This window comes from Anolis carolinensis, chromosome 2 (genome assembly GCF_035594765.1).
Source record: "Anolis carolinensis isolate JA03-04 chromosome 2, rAnoCar3.1.pri, whole genome shotgun sequence".
Classification (NCBI taxonomy): Eukaryota; Metazoa; Chordata; class Lepidosauria; order Squamata; family Dactyloidae; genus Anolis; species Anolis carolinensis.
In genome coordinates, this window is record NC_085842.1 from 176698263 (window position 1) to 176713138 (window position 14876).

The window sequence follows — 14876 nt, forward strand, 5'->3', positions numbered from 1 at the left end:
GAGCCAACAATGTGATGCGGTGAGCCAACAATGTGATGCGGCTGCTAAAAAAGCCAATGGGATTCTGGCCTGCATCAATAGGGGAATAGCGTCTAGATCCAGGGAAGTTATGCTCCCCCTCTATTCTGCCTTGGTCAGACCACACCTGGAATACTGTGTCCAATTTTGGGCACCACAGTTGAAGGGAGATGTTGACAAGCTGGAAAGCGTCCAGAGGAGGGCGACTAAAATGATTAAGGGTCTGGAGAACAAGCCCTATGAGGAGCGGCTTAAAGAGCTGGGCATGTTTAGCCTGCAGAAGAGAAGGCTGAGAGGAGACATGATAGCCATGTACAAATATGTGAAGGGAAGTCATAGGGAAGAGGGAGCAAGCTTGTTTTCTGCTGCCCTGCAGACTAGGACACGGAACAATGGCTTCAAACTACAGGAAAGGAGATTCCACCTGAACATCAGGAAGGACTTCCTCACTGTGAGGGCTGTTCGGCAGTGGAACTCTCTCCCCTGGACTATGATGGAGGCTCCTTCTTTGGAGGCTTTTAAGTAGAGACTGGATGGCCATCTGTCGGGGGTGCTTTGAATGCGATTTCCTGCTTCTTAGCAGGGGGTTGGACTAGATGGCCCATGTGGTCTCTTCCAACTCTACTATTCTATGATTCTATGATTCTATGATTCTATGATTCTTGAGACGGGTTACAGAATAATTAAAACACATAAACATTATAGGGTAAAGGTAAAGTTTTTCCCCTGACTTTAAGTCTAGTCGTGTTTGAATCTGGGGATTGGTGTTCATCTCCATTTCTAAGCCGAAGAGTTGTCCGTAGACACCACCAAGGTCATGTGGCTGCATGGAGCGCCGATACCTTCCTGTTGAAGTGGTACATATTGATCTACTCACATTAGCATGTTTTTGAAATGCTAGGTTGGCATAAACTGGGATTAACAACGGGAGCTCACCCTGCTCTCTGCATTCAAACTGTTGATCTTTCGATCAGCAATTCAGCAGCTCAGCGATTTAACTCACTGTGCCATCAGGGGTTCCTGTAAAATACTACATTGTAAAATACCACAAATACACATATTAAAACGTGTTTCTATAAAATATGTATTAAAATACACAAAACAGAAATTAAACAAAGGACACATATTTAAAATCCATGCTTAAAATTTGGCTGGGTGGGCCTGCTGAATTTAGACAGGTCTTTAGATGGTTTTAAAATTCTGACAGCTCATTTAGCTCCCAGAGCTCTTCCGACAGGTCATTCCACAGTCTTGGGATGGCCGATGAAAAGGTCTTCTGTGTGATGGTAACCAGTCGGGTTCTGGCTGGTTGGAGTAACAGATCCCCCAGAGGACCTCAGTGTTCAGGGCAGATGGTACAAGAGAAGGTGATCCTTTAGGGAACCTGGACCCAAACCATGTAGGGCTTTAAAGGCCAAAACCAATGCCTTGTACTTTGCCCAGAAACAGTCACTAAAATGTTGTAGTAAATAAATGTTTATTGATATTCTTTTGTATGTAAAAACTGAAACATGAGCTATATTTGAAGAAGTTCAGTGTCTGCCCCAAAACTCAAATATTTTCCCAAAAGACTTCTGGTTCCTGTTATTCCTATGTGGTTCCTGCAGCCCCATGTGAACAAGGATTCTTGACCTATGTTTTTATCATGCAAAGCTGTTGTATATCGGGTAAAAAGTAAACAGTATCTATATATGTTAGAAAACAATTCTATTTTATGAAAATTTCATTAATGCTATGTTTTCACATTTATCAAGGTAAGAATATCCATAATTTTGTGAGAATGCTATATCTTATTCTAGACAACCCTTAATTCTCAGTCATTGATAGAAATAATTTTGCTACCAGTTGTTGATTGTTTGACTGCCTACTAACTTCCATAGTTTGTGTATAATCTGTGAATAGATTGCTATATATCTAAGAGCATGTACATGACTTTATTTATAATAATGTTAACTTGTTTAGACCCAAATGATGAAAGAGCTAGAAGAACGTGTCCATCAGTTGACTGTGGAAGCTGAAACTAGTAATTTACAGCGTCAGAAGTTATCTCAGGAGAAGATTAATCTGGAGCAATCTTACCAGGCTATATGCATAGAACTTGAAGAAGTCAAGGCAAGGTACTTAACAAGCTATTTAGTAGCTGGTGCATTACCATAAAATTGTCATGCTTACTATCATAAATTTCAGAAATGTTTTAGTTTTCCTTTTCCGTGATCATTTTGTGAAATTATATCCCCATGTTCTGATTTTTGTATATATTCACATGCTGAATTAATTGTGAATTAAATATTGTCGATGCCAAACAGAATCAGCCCTGTTGCCTTCCCTCTTTATATCCTGGAATGAATGAGTGATAATCAATAGCAGAGCTGCAACTTCTGGAGGGGTTGCTGTGTTGGTCTGTTGCCAGTGATAGGTGTGAATTTCACATCTGACTAAACCGTTATTCTTAATAGCTTATCTCAGACTGGGTATGGTGAGCCATATGTCCCTTTTGGCACTTGTGTAACTTATTTTATTTTCTTTGGCATTACAAAACTGGTTCAAAGCTTGGACGAAAGCTACAAGAATAAAAAGACGAGTGCCATTTGTTTACGTTGCATAACATGTAAAGTAAGAACAATTATACTACATGGAACATAGCTTCACCTCTTTTTAACTGTAATATTTATAGATGCAACTCACTTCAAAAAGAGAAAGGATATATTGTACAAGAATACGAGCAGAACATTAAACAACTACGAAGCAAATATGATGCTGATCTAAATCTGATGAAACAGGAACATGCTCTTTCTGCAGCAAAAGTAAGTTTAGATTTATATGGACATGAATACAGACAGATATATTAATAACATATAAAAAGACAAAAGCTTGCAACATTAATTTCCAAAGTTTTATTCTTGTATAAACATAGACAGACGTGAATGAAATTTACTCAGCTGGCTCTTCTCATCTGCCATAATATACTTACTTGCAGGAATGTTGACAAGGCTGAAGCCTAAGCTTGTAACAATACATTTTGAGTGGATAGTTTTTCTGAAATATATACACAATTTTTAATCTGATGCCAATTCAGACAGCAACTACAATAGTATTTGCATCATTAGAACAAATGTGTAGGGGTTAAGTTTTTATATCTGTTTTAAGTAGATCATCCCCCCAATTCTCTGTCCTGCTTTAAAGCATAACTTGGGAGGGAGGGTTGGGGAGAGAAGTAAAGTTATTTCTGCCAGAGTTAATGCAAGACCAACATTCTCTTTTCTGTTAAATCCCTACAGGCATCTGATGTGATTGAAGAATTAGAACAGTGTGTGTCTCAATTAAAACAACAGTTACTAGAATCAGAACATCAAAGGCAGCAACAGCTGAGGGTGAGCCCTGAATTTTTCACTCAGGAAAAATGATGAGCCCTTTTTACTTCTTCCTGTGATTTGTATGAATAGAATGCTCAAGTGAGAGTTTCTGGAGTTCTCGGAAACATCGTGAGCCAATCATTCAATGAAAGAAATAATGGAATATGTTCTTATTTCCAGTTAAACCCTTTAAAGAAACTTGGAGGCTATTTGTCTTATTTCCTTGCTTATTGAACTGATGTGAAAAGCATATATATCAGTGGATTAAAGAAAAGCATAGAGTGAAGTTGAAAGTAATCCCTATGTCTGTCTTACACAGTGATAGCTACATTTGTATAAATTAGTATATTAGCATAAACTTGTCGCATTGCTGCTATATTTCAAAGAATCAGAAGTATTTTACTGCTTTTTCCTTGCCATCCAAATTACTTTTGGCTTTTATTATTTCTCATTACTAAGAGTCAGTTCACTGCTTCTTTACAGTTGTCCAACCCCAGTTTCCTTTTCGTATATATGCATTGACTGTCCTTTATTGTTAATAATGTCATCATTTAGGAAGACTTGTGATTATTTACATTCTTTAGAAAGTAACGGGGGTAACAAAGGCTGAGTCACCTCTAGTTCCTCAGTAATTGTTTTTATGGTTTGGGTGAATCAAAACATATTCAGTGGACATAACAATGTAGGCAACAATATGATATCCCCCTCCCCATTTTTTGCTCTGTCACAACCCGTATCTTGATGACTCATTACAGGTTATTCCAAATAATTCCACAATTTGATTTCAAAGGCTGTTGGAATCACTGGGTTGCTGTGAGTTTTTCGGACTGTATGGCCATGTTCCAGTAGCATTATCTCTTGATGTTTTATGAAAGATCAGGAGAGAATGCTACTGGAACATGGTCCTACAGCTCGAAAAACTTACCACAGCCCAATCCCACAATTTTTACAGGTAACATTTCAGCATAAGTATTCAAGGTTGCAGTGGCTTGCAAGGAGCTACGAAAGCTTCGCTGTAAGGCATGGAATTCTGCAATCCAAACAAGTGTTTTGTTTTTATATTTTATTTAAATGTTATCTTTTTGTAAAATGTATGAATTTCTCCACAGAATTGAATTTGAGGTAACAGATACAAATACAGTAGAGTTTCACTTATCCAGCACTCGCTTATCCAACATTCTGGATTATCCAACACATTTTTATAGTCAATGTTTTCAATACATCGTGATATTTTGGTGCTAAATTCGTAAATACAGTAATTACAACATAGCATTACTCCATATTGAACTACTTTTTCTGTCAAATTTGTTGTATAACGTGATGTTTTGGTGCTTAATTTGTAAAATCATAACCTAATTTGATGTTTAATAGGCTTTTCCTTAATGCCTCCTTATTATCCAACATATTTGCTTATCCAACATTCTGCCGGCCCGTTTATGTTGGATAAGTGAGACTCTACTGTACTCCCTTTATATGTTTCTGGCAGAACTGAGATACGCACACATCTAAATGGAAGCTGGAATTGATATTTTAAGTTCAGCCTCTTTTTACTTTTTGGGAATAATTTTTCATCAGTTTAAAATTAAATTCAGCCTCTCTGCTAAAGTACCAGCTCCTTCCTTCGGGTATATTTACAAATTTTTGAAAAATGTGTTGATATTATGCTAATTGCATATTAATAAAACAATTATTGTCCTCATTAAATCAATTTTTCAGGATCAGGAGCAAAAATTTCTACAGGAAAAAAATAATTTGGAGAGATCTCAAGAAAAAAAGGTATTTATTCTTTCAGGTCTCCTCTCACCCAGTTATTTGTTATTTTTGGTCACTGGAAAGGGAACGTGGGAAATACTTCCCTCTTCAAAACCTGAAAAAATCCTTTAAGACACTATGGATCTTTTCAAATCTCAGTATGAAATCTGAACCTCCCTCTGTATATCCTTTATAGGTAATATGTACATGAAGCTTTTAATACTTTCTGTGCCTACATTTTGTGCATTAATGACGGAAATTTTACCATTTTTAACAACTTGTTGTCATTACTTGTAAGAAACTTGTTTTTGTGTGAGAAGATCTGATCTAATTCCTGTTGAAAGTGAGGCCCTTTCAGCCCACTGAGTCCTCTGAAAGCATGGTGAAATTAGAAGTCTGGAAGGGGAATTGTTTAAGAATTCAACAGATACTTTTAAAAACTGTAGGTGTGGGGTGGTGGCATCTGTGACTGGTCCAAGATTCTGCAAGGAATCAGTGCAGCCTTCGAAGCCCTGGAAGTTGGATGCTCCTCCTCTGGAGGTCTCACTATGTGTAATTTGCTACTATGTGACAGCAATCTACACAGCTATTTGTGTAAATGCCACAGTCAGATTGAGGTCTATGCATGGAGTAGTCGATCTGTATTTCATTATCATCAGATCTGTAAAAATTTATTAGGGAAAGGAGAAGGTTTCAATACATGGTTGTCATAAAGTAAAGGTAAAGGTTTCCCCTGACGTTAAGTCCAGTCGTGTCCGACTCTGGGGGTTGGTGCTCATCTCCATTTCTAAGCTGAAGAGCTGGCGTTGTCCATAGACACCTCCAAGGTCATGTGGCCGGCATGACTGCATGGAGTGTCATTACCTTCCCGCCTTAGCGGTACTTATTGATCTACTCACATTTGCATGTTTTTGAACTGCTAAGTTGGCAGAAGCTGGAGCTAACAGTGGGTGCTCACTCCGCTCTCCGGATTTGAACCTGGGACCTTTCTGTCTGCAAGTTCAGTAGCTCAGCGCTTTAACACACTGTGCCACCAGGGGCTCCCCCATCGTACAAAGCATTAAAAGTTGTCACCTCTTAAGCAGGGAATTTGAATAAGAGAAACTCATGCTGAAATTACTTGCAATCCAAGTACAATCTTTATTATTGTTGCTATTGCATGTAGTATACTCTAGTAATATAGAAATCTCTATCAGTTATACAATTAGATCTATCCTTAATTTTCAACAGACATCATGACATGAAACTGACATCCACACATGGGCTCCTGAATTAAATTAAAAGATAAAACAATGTTAACACGTCTGCCGTAGGCAAAATCATTGAGAACATATGTGTGTTGCACCATGCCTGGAAAGTTTACAAGTTTTGACTCTGTTGAAACAATAAGGAAAAGCTAGTTTCAGAGTAAAAGGCCCTACACAGATTGGAATGGCTAGCAACCAAACATTCAGTCTTAAGGACTAAGTCTGCCATAATGCTAATTTTTAATTGGAAGAATAAAGAGTGTTAAGTTTAAAGAACATGAAATTTGTGGTCACAATTGTTGCAAATGATGAGGTGTTATCTTTAACTCTGTCCTGAAGAAATCTTTTTGATACAGGTCCCATCACTCATGAAATAATATTAAATTTAACTTTTAGCTTTCTGTGTTTTATTTTATTGCATTTCCCTGTTTTTGTTCTTTAAACTAATTTAAATAGATGTAGATATGCCCCTAACCCTAAGATACTCAAGAATTTTGTTGTCGAAGGCTTTCATGGCCGGGATCACAGGGTTGTTGTATGTCTTTCGGGCTGTGTGGCCATGTTCCAGAAGTATTCTCTCCTGACGTTTCGCCCACATCTATGGCAGGCATCCTCAGAGGTTGTGAGGTATGTTTTTTTCCTTTCCTTGCCTAGTTTATCCATACCTCACAACCTCTGAGGATGCCTGCCATAGATGTGGGCGAAACGTCAGGAGAGAATACTTCTGGAACATGGCCACACAGCCCGAAAGGCATACAACAACCCTACTCAAGAATTGGTAAAACCAACTTTGTAGCACTGAAAACAAGCTGACAGCCGGTGAAGAATTATTAACAACAACATTCTGCATTCGCTGTTGACAAGCTATTGCCATCTGCAATAAAGCTAACCTTTCTGAACAGAATTAAAAGGCACCTCCGATTAGAATGGTTTATAATGGGCTAAATAGAAGTCACAAAGTTGGAATTGGCAACAGTCATGTTACAATTCTTATTATCGTTGTTCCTCAAATTTAACACTGACCCCATCTTTAAACGTTAGATTCATGGATTGCAGAATGACTTGGATAAAGAGAAAATGGATTCACATAAGAGAATACGAAAAATGGAAGATGCTCTTCGGTAAGTCAAATGTTTAACAATGTGTTTGTTGTTTATTAGAGTGTCTCTGAGGAAAATTATGTTTCAGTTTTGTTGAGACTGGAATAACTGACATATCTAGATTGCATAGATTTGTCTGCTGGGGACTTGTGCTAGGTTTTGCATGATACTGTTTCGCTGTTTTCATTTTGTTGTTTCAATCTATTAAAAAAAAGAACGATGAAATACAATATCTTTGTTCTAATATTCAAATACACTGTAGTTCTGTCAACACAAACATGATTGATTGTTGCCTAACCTAGCAAGGGGTCCCTTGACTTCCCAGAGGAGAAAATCTGGTCCTAATCCACTTGGGGCTTTGAAAGCCATTGTTTGAAGTGTGCTTGAAAATAAACTGGTGAAGGCTTCGTAGGCTGAGTGTAGTAAAATATTTTAAGCATCACCTTCTTTCTTACTGTTGCAGTCTGTAACCATAGCAATTTCCAAATTCAAGATTATTCCCATGTAGAAAAATTATTTTAGATATATCTAAGATGTGTCTGTTTGGCCATGTCTGATCTAGTTAGAGATTGATGTAGTTGGTATGGCATCCTAAGATGGATGAAGGAATTTCTGACCATAGTCTTCACTTGAGAATCCAGAAACATCCGTATACAGAAATCCTGGTTGTTCAGTGGCACAATTATTCATCAAAAACAGGTTGAATTAATGTTTAGAGTCTCTTGTTTCCTGATCTCTATGTTTCATCTGGATAACTTTCATCAGCCTGTTGATGTGTCCAGATATTGATTCAGAAAATTAACAGCTTTCCTGGTAATGAATGAAACAAAAAAATATATAGCTGTGATCCATATATCCATATATTGGCAATAAAACCTTCCAAATGTCCACATATATATTAGTGGTTCTATATAAATACTAAGCCATTTGAAGGAGAAGGTCCAAATATTAAAAAAATATGTTAAAGTAAGTATCATATATATTTGTTATGGTGCATTTTGGGTGTAGAGAAATGGAAGAAACCCGTGCTTGTTCTCCATTTCCATAAGTCTTTCTAAAACAACAACAAGGATGATGATAATAACAATAACAATGATGATGATGATGATGATGATGATGATGATGATGATGAATGTATTACCTGGCACCCCCTGTGGCTCGATGCAGGATGCAACATCACTCAAACAAGAGATAAAACACTATTCAAAGACATAACAAGAAACAGAGAGTTAAAATATAAGTTAAAATCCACTGGTTCTGGCAGGCTGGAATAGACACCCCTCAGTGTCCTAAGGGGCCTTGGAATGTATGGGAGAAGGAGATACTATAGGTAACCTGGACCCAAACCATGTAGGGTTGTAAAGGTAAAAACCAGCACTTTGTATTTTGCCTGGAAACTAATTGGCAGCCAATGGAATGACTTTGGTATAGGGGTGATATGCTCACTCTTGAATGTTCCTGTGACTAATCTGGCTTTTGCGTTTTGAACTAATTGGAATACAAAGGTAGTCCAATGTAAAGCACATTGCAGAAGTCCAGCCTTTAGGTCCTCCACATCTAAGAAGGGGTGCAGCTGGTGTATCAGACAAAGCTGATAATAAGCACTCCTGACCATCACATTTACCTGGACTGATGTTTGGAGAGACGGATCCAGGAGCACTTCCAAGCTACGAACAAAATATTTCAGGGAGAGTGTAATCTCATCCAGAACTGGTTTAAACATCTCCACTCTTAGGTTAGGACCCTTAATGGGTTAGGACCCTTAAAACCCTCTGTTTTATCTTGATTCAGTTTCAGTTTGTTATTCCTCATCCAGTGGATTATCTCCTTCAGGCATTCATTCAGAAGAAACATGCTATCCTTAGTTGAAGCTGTTTTTGAAGGCATGGAGAATTATATTTGTTCTCCTGGACTCATCACTGATCCTGGAACCTTAGGTGTCATCGGTGGCCAGTGGAGCCTTTGCACAATTAAAACATGTGTGCCAACTGTGCCCGTACCTTGAGAAGTCAGATCTGGCCACGCTGGTCCACACCCTTGTCATATTTAGACTGGATGACTGCAATGCACTCTACGTAGGGCTGCCCTTGAAGACTATTCAGAAGTTTCAGCGGGTCCAACTGCGGCTAGGTTTCTCGCTGGAGTGCCGTACAGGAAGTGAACATCTCCCTTGTTACGGTAGCTCCACAGGCTACCTGTGTGTTTCTGGGTGCAATTCAAGGTGCTAGTTTTAACCCTGAACAGTTCAGTCCCAACCTATCTATCCGGCCGCATCTCCCAATATGAACTAGACCGAGCCTTACAAAAGGCAGGGGAGGCCCTTCTCTTGGTCCCACCTCTGTCTCAGGTGTGGCTGGTGGGAACAAGAGAGAGGGCCTTCTCGATGGTGGCTCCTCGGCTTTGGAACTCCCTCCCAAGGGACATCAGAATGGCTCCCTCTCTGTTATTCTTTAGAAAGCAGATAAAAACCTTTCTGTTGAGAGAAGCATTTGGGGATGACAATTAACCAGATTAAGTGCAATGGATGTGGGAAAAGGCAATGAGATTGGTTTTTGAATTTTAGTTATAGTTGGTTTTTAATAATGTTTTACTGTGTATTGTTGTTATTAGATAAGGATTATACATTTATGTGTATTGATTTTATATATTTGAATGTGATGTTGGTTATTGGATGGCATCAAATTGTGCCATATGGTAGCCACTCTAAGTTCCTTGGTGAAGGAGAGAGGGTGGGATATAAAACAAAGTAAATAAATAAGTAAGTATATTTGGGTGACATCAGTGTACTGATAGCACCACCCTCCATGCCTACAGATTATCTCCCCCAGCTGTTTCATATACATGTTAAAAAGCATTGGGAATAGAATGACACCTTGTAATATAACAGCTCCTTTTTTGAGGAGCAGCTATAACCAAACACCTCCACCTGGAAACTTGTTTGAGAGGTAGGACTGGAACCACTGCAGAACAGTGTCTCCAATCTCCCCCAGGCATTCGAGAAGAATGCCATGGTTGATGGTATCAAAAACAGCTGAGCGATCTAAAAGCACCAACAGGGACACACCCCCCTTGTCATTGTTAAGACAGAGATCATCCACTAAGTCGAGTTGAAATGGGTGAAGTAAGTGTGTGCCATTCAAGACTGTTTTCCCCAAGTATGATTCTTACTTTTTCTAAGCCCAATGTATATGGAGGAATTAATGGTGTGGTGTTAACTGACAACATAGTGTAATACAGTTCTTCTGTGCTCATCATTATTTATCTTTTCCCCCCAGAAACCTTGTTTTATGTACAGGTAGTCCCTGAGTTACAAACATCTGACTTGCAAACAACTCATAGTTAAGAAGGGGAGGTGGGCGGTGAGACAACAGGAAGTGAGAGAGATGTACCCCGAGGAAGGGAAATTCACACCTGAGTTGTCCTGGGAAATAGGTGTCTCCAAAGAAGCTTTTTCACCAATCCTTGTTTCCACATCAAGTCAGCTTTTCCAAAATCCAATGATTACAGGGACCGAAAGTGAGGTGAAATCTTCTGAAGAGGGGCACAGACAACAAAACAAACACTACGGGAGAGTTAACCCTTCCTTGTGCTATCCAAAGCTTTTGTGTGTGTGCGTGTGTGTGCGTGTGTATGAAGTTACACTTTTAAAATGTACCTGTTCCGATTTACAGAACCTATCTTGTTCGTAACTTGGGGACTGCCTATATCTATTACTACATTACTGTTAACTTATTAAAATGTTCATTCCATTGTAGCAATACTAAGTTTAACTGATCTACTTGTGCCTACCTATTGATTTTAGTTCAATTGTCCTTTGAGATTGGGTGAAATATGTTTTAAAAGAAACTACTGTAGCAGCTCAGACCAGACTATGTGTGTCAGTAGATTTTTGATCTGCATACATTTTGATTCTAGCACAGCTACAGGTTGTATCTTGAACATGAAAAGAAAACTAGTTATTTTTTTGTAATGCAGGAACATCAGTTGGCTGGTTTACATTATATAGAAATTTATAATGTGGGACAGTGATAAGCAGAGATTCCAAAATAAATAGTAACATTCAAATAATGCTTAGCTTTGTTTTAATGCATGAACCAGTCACTGAAAATAAATTAAAAATAGCCTTTCCTCTTTATTTCCTATTTTTGCTGCAGATTTTCTTCCAGTGCTGATTTCTAAGTAATGCTACTACAGCAATCACTACCTTGTTTTCTTTAGCGAAAATGGTTTTAATATAAGATGATGGTGGATTTTTTAAGAAAGCAATTTAAAATGTTTACACACTGTGACTGAAGACATAGTGCCGGTGTAATTGCTTAAGGCATGGAGTTGTTTCTTTCTGATCACTATGTATTAGTTGAATAGTAACAGCATGTTATGTGGGAACAGATCACCTATTAGGCTAAACCTTTCTGAATATTATCTTATTTGTAATGAATACAGAAAATGGCAATGAGTGAAAATTACATTGCTTTTATGTGGGAAGCTATCAGCTAAGTATTATATATCCAGTTCTTGAAAGTAGGTTTAAAATGTGTGTATGTAAAAAGGGAGGAACATAAAAGAAATGAAAAAATGTAATCATAATGAAAATAATGTTAAGGAATATTAGTCAACTGAAGCAATTCAACATGCTCGTTGCTTTTTCGTAAACAAAACATGGGCCAAAATTTATTCTGAAGGTGTTGAAGGTTTTCTGAAGGTTTTCTATTAAATCTGTAAGCACATCTGTTTCTAATGAATATTGGGATGGAGACTGCTAATTCCACCGTTCTCACCCCGAAGTGGACTCAGGGCAGATCACAATGCACATATACATGGTAAACATTCAGTGCCATTAGACATACGACATATAGACGGACACAGAGGCAATTTAACATTTTCCAGCTTCTGGCTTCATGAGGGTATGCTCGATTCCGGCCATAGGGGGAGCTGCCACTTCATTGTCCACTTGTGACACCAAGTCCTTGATAGAGTACTTCCTCATTCATTTCCACATACTGCTGGAAGTTTTTATGGTGTCGTAAATTAGTTAAATTAACCTCCCCACATAAAGCGGTACTTACATTTTCTACTCAACAGATGCAACTGTCTTTCAAGCTGCTTAGGTCAACAGCAAACTAGGCTATTAAATGGTCGGGAGCTCAATCCGACCCGGGTTTCGATCTCATGACCTCTCAGTCAGTAGTGATTTATTGCAGCTGGCTATTAACCAGCTGCGCCTCATTGTCTTAATTTGTTTAAGTGTTAGCTGTAATGCTGATTAATGATTAAACAATCTGATAGTTGCACAAATTAGTAGTTCTTAAATTTTGAACTTCAGGTGCTTTGGATTTCAGTTCCCAGAAGCTTTTTGTGGTTCCAAACACCGAGAACCCCTGATCTAATTTATTAGTCGGCTTTGCTTCTGAAATTGGTACAAAGGTATCTCCTTGAGGTACAGTGCTTGTACCTTGATCTCTAGATGTTCTAGGAAAGTGCACATTTATTGTAACAGCCAAGGCTGATAGTAGACACTCGTGGCACTTCTATGTATCTGAGCTATTGTTTGGAGCAACAGATCCAGAAGCTCCCACACTAGAGGCATGATTTTTCTTTCTTAGCCTGGTTGGTACACCTTTGTACCCACATTATGATGCTTGACAGGAAGCACTTTCATATTTACTGGATTTAGCTTCAGTTTGTTTTTTTAGTTTGTTTTTTCCTCCTCCAGATTCTTACCTCCTGCAAGTATTCATTCAAAGGAGGCACATTATCCTTAACTGATGTCATTATTAAAGCCATGGGGAAATATATTTCTTCTTCGTGGTCTCTGTGAATTACATAACTAGGTATTCTGTGCTTGCACAGAGCACTGTTCAGAACCTTCTAGAATCACTAGGCAGCAAAGTTTTGGCAGTAAATCTACCTGCTATCCTGATGCTATATAAGGCCTGGTTGCTGCCGAAACTTCTCATTTTCTTTTGTCTCTGCTGCAGCTAGTTTCAGGAATCTTCATTCTTTCAGTTTGTTAGTTCTTCAAATTTTCTTGAGACATAGTTCAAGATGGCTTCCATGACCCGCTTGAAGCAGTGCAAGAAATATGTGGGCAAATTTCACAGAAAGAACTTTTGACAGGCCTGTTTTCTCCTGCTACTTCACTGTGCCAAAGGAGGGCAGATATCTCGATCCAGTTCTGGACCTGCAATTCATGAACACTTTCACAAATGCAAAGTGGTTTCGAATGGTGTTGGTATGGTCCCTGCTACCTCTACTCTGACATAGTGATTGGTTCACGACTTTGAACTTGAAAGCTGCCTACTTCCACATTGGGATACATCTGAACTACAAGAGGTTTCTACTTTTTGGGTCTGGAATCGTGCATACTGGTTCCAGCTCTTGCCCTTCGGTCTTTAGACCACTTCAAGGGTGTTCACAAAGGTAATGGCAGACATTGCTGCATACCTCAGAACCAGCAATGTCACAGTGTACCTTTACCTTGATGATTGGCTTCTCATGTCTCGATTTGTGACATTTCCACAGAAGAACATAAACTTCACACTTCGTCTTTTGCAAGACCTTGGCTTTGTGGGCAATCTGGAAATATCCCACTTGACACCTAATTGCTCCATCCGATTCATTGGATCCAATTTTAACTCTCTCCCTGACAGTCTTCCTTTCCAATGACAGATTCTTGAATATGTGCAAGACAATTACTCGTTACTGCCTCCTCAGGAGGATCAAAACCAAAGACATTCAAATTGCTCTGGAACACATTACCTCAATAACAGCGATCACATCCTTGGCATGACTTCTTATGCACCTGTTCCAGTGGTGGTTCCTCAGTTTCTTAAACCTCTTTCGAGAGCCTCAAGGCAGGTGCTCTCTCTATCCCGGACTGGGTCTGAGACTCCCTCCACTAGTGGATGGTCAGACGAAATTTATGTGTTGGCATGCCATTACAGTGTTGAAAACCAGTGATTTCAGTTAGCACAGATGCATCAATGCTGGGCTGGGGCAACCACTGTGGGTACCTGTCCATCAGCCAACCCTGGTCAACTTCAGAATCAGCACATCTCATCAATTACCTGGAGCTATTGGCAATTTTCCATAAGATTGTTCAAGACACGTATCGGGCTCAACAATACAAGTACTGACGGACAACACCACCACTATGTTCTATGTCAACAAGCAGGGTGGAACTCGATCCTCTCACTGCTACAACAGACTTCAGAGATTTGGGAGTGGTGCACGCAAAGAAACATCTTCCCTATCACTGTTCACCTCCCTGGGGAGGACAACTTGCTAGTAGATTCCTTGAGCAGAACTCCTATTGCATATTATGAGTGGCAACTGTATCAACCCTCCCTACTCTACCTCTTTGACACCTGGGGCCATCCAGAGATTGACTTTTTTTTGGCACATCC

The 14876-nt window shown here is 39.0% G+C and overlaps 1 protein-coding gene across 6 annotated transcripts in view; it reads left to right on the forward strand.

Moving 5' to 3' along the window:
- The window catches only part of cep112 (centrosomal protein 112), a 348394-nt gene that overhangs the window by 81671 nt on the left and 251847 nt on the right, over positions 1–14876 (forward strand). For all 6 annotated transcript variants that reach the window (XR_010003101.1, XM_062971149.1, XM_062971152.1 and 3 more), the window contains 5 exons: positions 1981–2135; positions 2693–2822; positions 3297–3389; positions 5088–5147; positions 7412–7491. Coding sequence is in view for 5 of the 6 variants with exons in the window: in XM_062971149.1 (XP_062827219.1) it covers positions 1981–2135; positions 2693–2822; positions 3297–3389; positions 5088–5147; positions 7412–7491 (518 nt within the window). In the remaining variant the exon portion in view is untranslated. The remainder of the gene's footprint in view (positions 1–1980; positions 2136–2692; positions 2823–3296; positions 3390–5087; positions 5148–7411; positions 7492–14876) is intronic.